At 39.7% G+C, this 12,143-nt stretch overlaps 1 protein-coding gene across 3 annotated transcripts in view; it reads right to left on the reverse strand.

Moving 5' to 3' along the window:
• LOC135207904 (inositol polyphosphate 5-phosphatase OCRL-like) overlaps window positions 1-12,143 on the reverse strand; it is a 60,227-nt gene that overhangs the window by 22,907 nt on the left and 25,177 nt on the right. For all 3 annotated transcript variants that reach the window (XM_064239833.1, XM_064239832.1, XM_064239831.1), the window contains exons 6-7: window positions 10,078-10,240; window positions 8,876-9,060 (exon numbers count right to left, since the gene is read on the reverse strand). In XM_064239833.1, the coding sequence (XP_064095903.1) occupies window positions 8,876-9,060; window positions 10,078-10,240 (348 nt within the window). The remainder of the gene's footprint in view (window positions 1-8,875; window positions 9,061-10,077; window positions 10,241-12,143) is intronic.

Consider the following 12,143-nt stretch of genomic DNA (forward strand, 5'->3'; position numbering starts at 1 on the left):
CTTGAGTAAACTGAAAGAGATGGCAGAAAAAAGGCTAAAAAGCAAGGAAACAAGGGAGGAACTCAACGAGAAAATACAAAGTACAAGAGAGGGGACTAAACAACACAATAGATGTAAAACAGAGGCTTAAGGTCAAAGCACACAAGATCCAACGGTACATGAACAGTAATAAGGGATACCAACAGAACAAACTATTCGGAACCAACCAGAAAAGACTCTACAGCCAACTAAGAGAGGAAGACAACCACCATGAAGTTCCTGAAGCCGAACCAAGTAAGAGACTCGGAAAACATATGGAACAATCTGGTATCACACAACAAACATGCAACATGGCTCCAGGAAGTCAAGGAAGAAGAAACAGGGAGAATAAAACAAAGATTCACAGAGATCACAACAGACACAGTCAGACACCAATTAAAGAAAATGCCAAACTGGAAAGCCCCAGGTCCTGATGAAGTCCATGGATACTGGCTTAAAAACTTCAAGGCCCTACATCCACGAGAAGCAGAACAACTCCAGCATTGTATCTCAAATCACCATGCACCCAAATGGATGACCACAGGAAGAACATCCCTAGTACAAAAAGACAAGAGTAAGGGAAATATAGCCAGTAACTACAGGCCTATCACCTGCCTACCAAAATAGTGAAGTTACTAACAGGTATCATCAGTGAAAGGCTATACAACTACCTAGAGGAGACAAACACCATCCCCCCCCCACCAACAGAAAGGCTGCAGAAGGAAGTGTAAGGGACACAAAAGAAACCAGCTCCTGATAGACAAAATGGTAATGAAGAACAGTAGGAGAAGGAAAACCAACCAAAGCATGGCATGGATAGACTATAAGAAAGCCTTCGACATGATACCACACACATGGCTAATAGAATGCTTGAAAATATATGGGGCAGAGAAAAACACCATCAGCTTCCTCAAAATACAATGCGCCAACTGGAATACAATACTTACAAGCTCTGGAATAAGACTAGCAGAGGTTAATATCAGGAGAGGGATCTTCCAGGGCAACTCACTGTCCCCACTACTCTTCATAGTAGCCATGATTCCCATGACAAAAGTACTACAGAAGATGGATGCCGGGTACCAACTCAAGAAAAGAGGCAACAGAATTAACCATCTGATGTTCATGGGCGACATCAAGCTGTATGGTAAGAGCATCAAGGAAATAGATACCCTAATCTAGACTGTAAGGATTGTATCTGGGGACATCAGGATGGAGTATGGAATAGAAAAATGCACCTTAGTCAACATAAAAAAGGGCAAAGGAACAAGGACTGAAGGGATAAAGCTACCAGATGGGAGCAACATCAAACACATAGATGAGACTGGATACAAATACCTGGGAATAATGGAAGGAGGGGATATAAAACACAAAGAGATGAAGGACACAATCAGGAAAGAATATATGCAGAGACTCAAGGCGATACTCAAGTCAAAACTCAATGCCGGAAATATGATGAAAGCCATAAACACATGGGCAGTGCCAGTAATCAGATACAGCGCAATAATAGTGGAATGGACGAAGGCAGAACTCCGCAGCATAGATCAGAGAACTAGGAAACATAAGACAATACACAAAGCGCTACACGCACGAGCAAATACAGACAGACTATACATAACACGAAAGGAAGGAGGGAGAGGACTACTAAGTATAGAGGACTGCGTCAAAATCGAGAGCAAAGCACTGGGGCAATATCTGAAAAACAGTGAAGACGAGTGGCTAAAGAGTGCATGGGAAGAAGGACTGGTAAAAATAGACGAAGACCCAGAAATATACAGAGACAGGAGAATGACAAACAGAACAGAGGACTGGCACAACAAACCAATGCACGGACAATACATGAGACAGACTAAAGAACTGGCCAGCGATGACACATGGTAATGGCTACACAGGGGAGAGCTCAAGAAGGAAACTGAAGGAATGATAACAGCGGCACAAGATCAGGCCCTAAGAACCAAATATGTTCAAAGAACGATAGACGGAAATAACATCTCTCCCATATGTAGGAAGTGCAATACGAAAAATGAAACCATAAACCACACAGCAAGCGAATGCCCGGCACTTGCACAGAACCAGTACAAAAAGAGGCATGATTCAGTGGCAAAAGCCCTCCACTGGAGCCTGTGCATGACACATCAGCTACCTTGCAGTAATAAGTGGTACGAGCACCAACCTGAAGGAGTGATAGAAAACGATCAGGCAAAGATCCTCTGGGACTATGGTATCAGAACAGATGGGGTGATACGTGCAAATAGACCAGACGTGACGTTGATTGACAAAATCAAGAAGAAAGTATCACTCATTGATGTCGCAATACCATGGGACACCAGAGTTGAAGAGAGAAAGAGGGAAAAAATGGATAAGTATCAAAATCTGAAAATAGAAATAAGAAGGATATGGGATATGCCAGTGGAAATCGTACCCATAATCATAGGAGCACTAGGCACGATCCCAAGATCCCTGAAAAGGAATCTAGAAAAACTAGAGGCTGAAGTAGCTCCAGGACTCCTGCAGAAGTGTGTGATCCTAGAAACGGCGCACAGTAAGAAAAGTGATGGACTCCTAAGGAGGCAGGATGCAACCCGGAACCCCACACTATAAAATACCACCCAGACGAATTGGAGGACTGTGATAGGGGGGCGGGGGGGGGGGGGAATAATAATAATAATAAATAATTAATAAATAATAATAATAATAATAACATCAATTAATAATAATAATAATAATAATAATAATAATAATATGCAATATGCAGGGAGCAGACCTTTGAAACATGTTTTGTTGAAAATAATGGCAGTTTTTAACAAATCAATCTCATACAGGGTCTTTTCGATTATTCTGATAATTCGTTTTTCTGACTCAACCAGGTTGTTGAGTAGAATTCCAATACTCATATTTGTCATTTGTCATAATTAGAATATTTGTCAAAATAATTTTAAAATATTTTAAAATATTCTTTACAAATTTTGACAAATATCCTAATTATGACAAATATGGATATTGGAATTCTACTCAACAACCTAGCGGAGTCACAAAAACGAATTATCAACAAAACATGTATCAAAGAAAATCTACTATCTGCATATTATTATTAGTATTATTATTATTATTAAAACTGAGATTGGGGTTGATGGGTCTGTAGATTAAACACTAATGAGTGAAAACTATAAACCCTCTGAGAGCTAGTCCGTTCTTTAAGTGAATCAGTACTGTACAAGTAATGTACTGTTGTAATGACTACATATTTTACTGTGATTGTTGCCATTGAATTATAATGCTCGATAAGTGAAAAGGATCTTGGGTGAAGTTTAAGTATACTGAAAATGGAAATAAAAACAAACCTAAAAAATGCAGCACTGAAGAGAAGGTAATGTAATTTGAGGTTACTGACTAAAGTTGTATTGAATACATATGACTTTATTAACTGTTGCCATTTAGTTTTACTAATGATTGAAAGCTGTATAGAAGGCAGTCCGCGACTACCGGCAGACTTGGTAAACGGCAACCTGGTTTTATTTGTCATAATTAGGATATGTCAAAATTGATTGAAAGCTGTATATATAAGGCAGTCCGCGATTACCGGCAGACTTGGTAAACGGCAACCCGGTTTTATTTGTCATAATTAGGATATTTGTCAAAATTATTTTAATATATTTTAAAATATTTGATAAAATATTTTTGACAAATATCCTAGTTATGATAAATATCAATATTGGAATTCTACTGAACAACCTAGCTGAGCCAGAAAAATTAATTATCAGAAGAATTGAAAAGACCCTGTATAACATTAATTCATTAAAAACTGCCAGTATTTTCAACAAAATAATAATACGTACCTTATTAAAACTAATGGCTATCTCAGCAGCATTATGCTTTTAGAGATTTTTCTCTATTTTCCAAATAGCAGCCTTTTCCATGCTACTTAAACATGCTAGTAGAGCGCCTACAGAGGTCATTATCAAATAGAGCCACGATTGGTGTACGTATATATTTCTATTATAGTTTTTGAGGAAAACTATGATACCATAGTTATAAAAGTCAATAACAGTTTCTCTCTCTCCCTCTCTCTATTTCTTGTAGCTGGCTTTCCTCTGGAGCTGCCAGACATCCTCTAGGCTAAGAAGCTGAGGGGTGGACTGCTTCTGGTGTGGTGTCCTTCCTCCTTATATCAGGAGGCATCAGTATGGGGTCTGCCACATGCCAATCTCCTCCTATTGGGTGATGGCAGCAAGTCAGGTTTTTCATTGTTTGCTTGGGTCAGTCCTTAAGCTACTTCTGTGTGATCTGGACGTTGCATCACACTGCGTGTTGTCACGGCTGGCTTGATTTTCATTGACTGCAGGAGGGGCATTATCTTCTGTAGAGTTGTCACGATCAGGGGTGTCATTGTTGGGGGCAAGACTACTCACTCCTCGTTGGGAGGAGCAATTCTTCCTGTGTTGTATTCAGTGCTGGTTTTTTATTTATTTCTATTTACATATTTATTTTTATTTATCTATTCATTTTATTTGATGGAAGAGAAGTGGCCCAAGCAGGTGAAATTGACAGATGTCAGGGGCCTTCCCAATGATCTTCATATTCTGGATGATCACATCCTGGGAGATAGTCTCTTGATGTCTGGTGCAGGCATGGTTTTTGATAGCTCCCTCCTGGGCATAGTAGGATATATCTTAAAACAGGCAAACTGGGCATGTGTACTAGTATACCACATACATCTGCTTCAGGGGGTTTCGTACCAGCAGGGAGGGGTTATTTTACATGATTAGCTCTCACGTCCTCCGATTCTGGTAGTATATGATTAGGTCTATTTTCTTGGTGGTGTCAGTCGGGTTTACGTCTTTAAGGAGTCCTCTTTGTCACGATAATGGGAACTCATGAAAGCTTTATAGTACAGCTTGATGTTAACCTGGGGGCAGGGCTGTGGCCTCTCACTACCACACCATTTCTCCAGAGCTCTGTGGACTTCTCTGCTGATTAATTTGTTGAAATATACATTATTTAGTAGGAAGGTGAGATCGAGTTCCTGATGGGTGTCCTTCCAGGTCGAGCAGTGGGAAAGGGCTCACCTGATGAACTGTGTAATTCAACATGCTGCACTGCTGAAATGGCTGACGGAGGGCTTCAACCTCATCCTCGGCGTCGACTTGTACAAAGATATTGTCAATATATCGGCCATATCGGCAGGGTTGCCGTATCCTGGCATAGACTCATTCCTCCACTGTGCCCACGTAAAAATTAGCGAAGAGGACCCCCAGTGGGGAGCCCATTGCTACGCTGTGCTTCAGTCAGAACATCTGGCCACAGTGGCTGGAGAAAGGCCTTCTTAGTAGAGTTCTCCAGGAGTGTACAGAGGGAGGCTTCGGATATGCTGAGGGGCACTGTCAACTAACTTCTGTAGACGACACGCTTGAGGATAATGTCAATGGTTTTGTCGACAGGTACGTTTGTAATAGTTCGGGGAGGGAGGCTTCGGGTATATTGAGGGAGGCTGTCCACTGACTTCTGTAGACACGCTTGAGGATAATGTCAATGGTTTCGTCGACAGGTACGTTTGAAAGATTCTACGTCCAGTGAGGTGATGATTCCAGTGCCAGGGGTGTCCTTGATGGCTTCTAAGAACTCTACTGACAACTGCTGGCTGTACTGACTGAGAACGTAGGGGGTCAAGAGTTGATTAAGGCACTTAGCCAAGGAGTATGTAGGGGCATCTGGCTGATGATCAGCCAAAGGGGGTCTCTGTGTTTGTGGGTTTTTATATTGCCATATAAATAATCCAGGCTGTAATCTCCTAGTATGAACAGGAGGTGGACAGCGGTGGTCGCAGCAATCACTGCTGAGATAGCCATTATTTTTAATAAGGTATGCTTGGGAGAGAGTCTGCTTCCCAAATACACTAATATTCAGCTATACAACCCATCAGCAAGAAATAATGAGGACACCAGCAACTGTAGGAAATCCCTCAATTGCTGCTTCATTTCGAGACCCAGGCCTCACGACAAGAGACTCAAAATCAAGCTGCTCCTTGACTCCACCCAGCAACTCAAAGTCCGGATTATTGTGAGAACTACTGATGCACTTTAGCCCCTCCTACTTGCCCAAGCCCTTACAGATAGGGGCTCACACTCCAGCAGGATCCCCAGTAAGGAGAAGATAGCACCGAAGGAGTAGAAGGATAACATCACAGTATAATCCACAGACAAGATGGCAGCCTTCGTTTTGATTGATACTGCCAAATATCACGAGAAGCTGGATGCTATTTTGTCTGACGAGAGGAAGTTCAAGCACCTGACGAAAAACCCGACGTAAGACGTCAAGATTCAGGCCAACAGTCATTAGTGCAGTGAATGCTGCAACCAAAGCTGTCCACCACCTGCTCATACAAGGAGTTTATAGCCTGAGTTATTTATATGGTAATATAAAAACCTACAAACAAGGAAACCCCCTACAGCCGATCATCAGCCAGATGACAGCCCCTACGAATGCATTGGGTAAACGCCTTTATCAACTCGACCCCCTAAGTCCTGAGCCAGTACAGCCTGCAGTCATCAGTAGAGTTCTTAGAAGCCTCAAGTGTGTCTACAGGAGTCAGTTGACAGTGCCCCTCAACATATCCGAAGCCTCCCTCCATATGCTGCTGGAGATTTCTACTAACAAGGCCCCTTTCTCCACCAACCATGGCCAGATGTTCTGACAGAAGCACAGTGTAGCGATGGGCTCCACACCGGGGGACCTCTTTGCTAACTTTTACATGGGCACCATGGAGGAAAGTCTTTGCCAGGATGCAGCAACCCCCCATATACAGCCAACATATTGAAAATATCCTTGTCCAAGTTGATGCCGAGGATGAGGTTGAAGCACTCCATCAGGCATTTCAGCAGTTTGTTTGTTGGTATGGTGTTTTTACGTAGCATGGAACCAGTGGTTATTCAGCGACGGGACCAACGGCTTTAGGTGACTTCCGAACCACGTTGAGAGTGAACTTCTATCACCAGAAATGCACATCTCTCACTCCTCAATGGAATGGCCGAGAATTGAACCCACGACCACCGAGGTGGGACGCAAACACCATACTAACCACGCCACTGCGGCGCTGCATTTCAGCAGTGCAGCATGCTGAATTACACAGTTGAATACAACACAGATGATCAGCTCCCCTACCTTGACTTCCTTGTGACTACAACAGAAGATGGCCTCTGTGCTTCTGTCTACACAAAGGAGACCAACTTTAAACTTTGCTCAATGGTGACAGTGAATGCCCTGCAAGGTTCATGAGTATGACCGTCAGGGCCTTCATCAGGAGAGCCTTCTCCCACTGCTCGACCTGGCAGGACACGCAACAAGAACTCCAACAAGAACTCCAACAGGAACTCGACCTCGCCTCCCAACTACTAGTGAATAACGGATATTCCAACAAATTAATCAGCAGAGAAGTCTGCATAGCCTTGGCGAAATAGTATGGTAGTGAGAGGCTGCAGCTCGCCCCCAGGATAACATCAAGCTATACTATAAAGCTTTCATAAGTTCCCATTACTGTTAAGAAGAGGACTCCTTAAAGAAGATTATAACTGAAAATGTAAACCCGACTGACGCCACCAAGAAAATACATATTAATCATTTATGTACTATCAGAATCGGAGGACACGAGACTAATCATGAAAAATAACCACTCCCCGCCGGAACGAGACCAACTGAAGCAGACGTATGTGGTACCACATACGTCTGCTTCAGTTGGTCTCGTACCAGCAGGGAGTGGTTTTTACACACGCCCAGTCCAGTTGCTGCAGCACCTACGTCAGTATGACCAGCACGCGCCTGTCTTAGAGGATCTCCTGCCACGCCCAGGAGGGGGCTATCAAAAACCATGCCCACAGCCGACATCATGAGACTTCCCTGTCAATCGCGCCTACTGGAGGTGCTTCTCATTCAGCAAATAAAACCAGCACTGAATATGACACAAAGAATTTCTTTTCCCTATAAGTATAAGAAGACCTAACCCCAACAATGACACCACCGATTGCAACAACTCTACAGAAGACGACATTCCTACAGCCTTGACGTCACGCAGCGGGACGCAACAACCAGCAACGTCATCGTACAACTCAGATGATCTCTGAGGTTGCAGCTACACGACCATCAACTCAGTGGATGTAGCTTGAGGCCTGACCCAAGCGACTAATGAAAAACCCGACTTGCCACCATCACCAAATAGGAGGTCAACATGGGGCAGACCCACTGTTGATGCCCCCAGATATAAGGAGGAAGGACACAACACCAAAAATAGTCCACCCTCAGCTTCCTAGCCTACAGGATGTCTGGCAGCTCCAAACAAAAGCTCGCTACCAGAAATAGAGAGGAGAGAGAGAGAAACGATTATTGACTTTTATAACTATGGCATCATAGTTTACTTGTAAAAACTATAATAGAAATTTATACAACAATCTTGACTCTTATATTTCATAATGACCTCTACAGGTGCTCTACTAGCTTGTTTAAGTAGCACAGAAAAGGCCACTATTCGAAATAAAAGAATAGAATCTCTACAAGCGTAACGCTGCCTAGATAGCCATTACTTTTAATAAAGTATGCTTGAGAGGGGGTCTGCTTCCCAAATACAATAATATATATATGTATATATAATAATAATACGTAATAATAATGAAGCCATTAAAATATCAATAAACAACCAAAAATCAAACATTAATTCTTTGACTATGCATTACCTTCAACTTCATCAGCTGACATTTTTCTGGAATAAATTTTCAGTATTCACCAGTGTAATAAACAATTACACAAGGGAAATTAACAATTACTGATCAAACTAAATGTTCTTTACAACATTATGCATAGTGTAAAAACTTACTCATGATCCCTGATAGTCTTTGGAGGGCTATTGATGTTCATATGGAAACACGTTCTTTGAAGTATACAGTCGTGATCTTCGTTACGCCTTTCTAATTCATCCATATGAGCTGCCATGTGTGCATTAACAAAGCATATTGAAGTGCTGTGGAGATCTAATCTAACTGACACTGCCCCTTTGTTTCCCTAAAAGAGATATGCATCATTATAGTACAAATGTCCAAAAAAATAGTTAGGGAGATTATCTCACCCTTAGGGAGATCATCTCACCCTTAAAACTACCTACTATAATGCAATGGTGTAACAAAAGACCACAACTTCTGTCTCATTCTCTTTATTTCTCATTAGTACTCGCTGTATAACTTTTGCAAATTCCGTGGAAACACCAGGATGAATAAAATATAACACAACAAGTTCTCACCGATGTGAAATAAAGACTTATGTTCTACAATAAAACCCTCAATCATAAACATGCCTAATATTCCCTAAGTTCAACACTCCTTTGTTTAAGAGATGGCAGAATTGGGGATACCTTTTTCTTTTTTTTAGCACTGCTGAACTCCTGTCAACTGTTTATATTACATAAAGCTTATTATATTTACTAAAGCCTCTTAGATTATTTCTGTATCATTTCAAAATAATGTCATGATTTCCAGTACAGTTTTGAGTACAAGATAGTAAGACTTTTGATGGGAGAAAGAAAGAATTAGTTTCACACACAACTGAAAAAAGTGTGTAAGTAAAATGATCTTATAAATTAATTCTTCCAATTTTCAAAAGCTATTTCAACGGGCAGACCTATCTTGTAGCAAAATATAGTAAACTTTATGAAGTTACAAGACCTAACTAAAACTGTCAATGAATGCCAGAAAACCTTTGTTACCCTGTTCAATTTCCCTTCAGTTGTCTTTTACAATGTGTTATTAGAATCAACTACAGTACACTGCCCACTCTCTTGTACAGTGTAAGACTGTTGTATCCAGTTAAAATATTACATTTTCTTCATGCTGGCTTTACACGATAAAAAAATCTGTACTGAAGAGGTAAATAACATTTAAAATATCAACATCACAGAAATGTATTTTTGAAGTATTTTTGAAGTAGAGTAATATACGAATACATTGTATGTAATAAAGCAACAGCAAGTAAAGAGGGCATGCAGAGTATGTAGATTACACTACGTATATGCAATAAACTACTTACCAGTTTATTCATTATCCCGGTCCCAACAGTATCAACTGCTACATTACGTATGTAAGCCAAGTATTTTTCTTGTACCAGGATAATCAGCATCATGCCAACTAAACGTACAAGACGGACCTTTTGATATTTAGCTTTTGGATGGATTCCATTTAAAACGGCATTTCTGCAAACAAAAAATAGATAATTTTACATATGTAAATATTTTAGATGTTCTTCATCCTACAGTCTACTTAAGACTCAGAGGTCTGGAAAAACTAAGCCCTATTAATAATAATCATCTTCATCCTACAACATTCCTATATATAAAATTGGGTCATCACAGCCTTATTGTTCTAAACCATTCATAAACTTTTGTCCCTGATTCTTCAGAATGTTATGTATAAAATCTCATAATCATCATGAAGTTCTTTATTTTAGACAGGAACAGGAAGGTTTGATCTAGTCACAGAGATTAAATTTTTGCCCTTCTTATCTGCGTCCTCGTCTCATTTAATGCCAGCATGAGAAGGAACAGAGCATCTTTTAAACATTCAGACCAAGATCATATTTTTAAAGAGAGACAGTATTTTCTAAACAATAAGAGGAAAAAAGGGTGACAAATTTTGTTTGACCAACCGCTGGGCCCCAAGGACCAGTGAGAAAGCATCCCCACCAGGCATCAGGGCCCAGATGCTGGTCTCTAAGGCCCCCTACCCATGCCATGGCTCAGCATCTAGGGGGTTTTATGTTTAGGTGCTTGTTATACATACCATATTTTTTTTAATATCTTCAGTTTACCTTTACTAAAATTATTTTACCTTAATTTTTAATTCTTCAATTAGTTAACCTCTTTCTGTAAAGTATAGTAGTATATAAGTTTCTTGACCTCTTATACAATCTGTACTGTATTTCTTCTTAAATATAACCCGAGATATATTTTAGTTGTTCTTTAGGATTTTAAATTTTGTTAAATAACTTAGTATTCTTGGATTCAACAATTTCATTCCTATTTTTTTCCTTCATTAGAAACATTTATGTTTCTTAATATCATATTGTTAAAACAATTTTTTCTATGAAATTTGGTTGTGGTAAGTACTAGTGATTGGTTTATTATATCTCCTTTCACCTAATCATTTAGATCTGTGGTCTCTTTTCTTATGATATTTAATTTAAGGTAGGACTTCTTATTGAGTGGGTTGTTATATGTTACTCTAATACTGTCAGGACTGCTGGTTATTTTCTCTTTTCACATTTTATTTTGGTTTGACAAATGGATTATTTCCATCATAATCTTTCTAAAGGTCTTTGCTTATAATCTTGAAGTTTAAAAAATTACTTTTGTGGTTGTCTTAATTCTATGATATTTTGGTTAATTTCCTTAACTTCCATTTGTGACACTATTTATCATGGATTTGGGTCCTTAGTGGTATAAGCTTTCTGAATTGTATTTTTTCCATCTAATCTTTGTTTTAACATTTCTTACCTTGTAATTCAACTGGTGAATTTTAACAGTAAGACTATAAAATACACTTCATCATATCGATCTTGAAGAGGAAGGTTGTTCTTTATTGTCACTGTCATCAATTTGCAGGCATACATTTGATCACTATGACACACTGTGTGGGATTTTTTCATGCCAATGTATTCAAGTTAAAATGGTTAAATTCTTGTTTTTGAATAACTAATTATGTAAGGGAAATTATTAAGTAATATTTGCCATCAGCAGTCAAATAATCACAATCATGGTAACATTCAAATTTAGTGCTGTCATGACATATGAAGTAAAGGCCAGTCATTGGATAACAATCTCCATGGCAACCAGCCAGCCAATCAGGTTTTAGCTGTATTCTGTCTAGGAAAAATTTTTAATCATACGAAGATAATGGCGTGTGTGTGTGTGTTTTTAATAGTGTATATATTTTACTGATTACATGACGAATAGAATGAATTATTTCTCATTACTTTGAATGCAAAATTGTTGGTTCAGAGATTCTTCTGCAACAAAAACTTGTGTTGAAGCTGCGTTGGCACACCTTCAAAACAGATTAATCTCTTTAATCTCAGGGAATGTTAAAACATTCCTGTTT

The sequence above is a fragment of the Macrobrachium nipponense genome, chromosome 34, assembly GCF_015104395.2.
Source record: "Macrobrachium nipponense isolate FS-2020 chromosome 34, ASM1510439v2, whole genome shotgun sequence".
NCBI lineage: Eukaryota > Metazoa > Arthropoda > Malacostraca > Decapoda > Palaemonidae > Macrobrachium > Macrobrachium nipponense.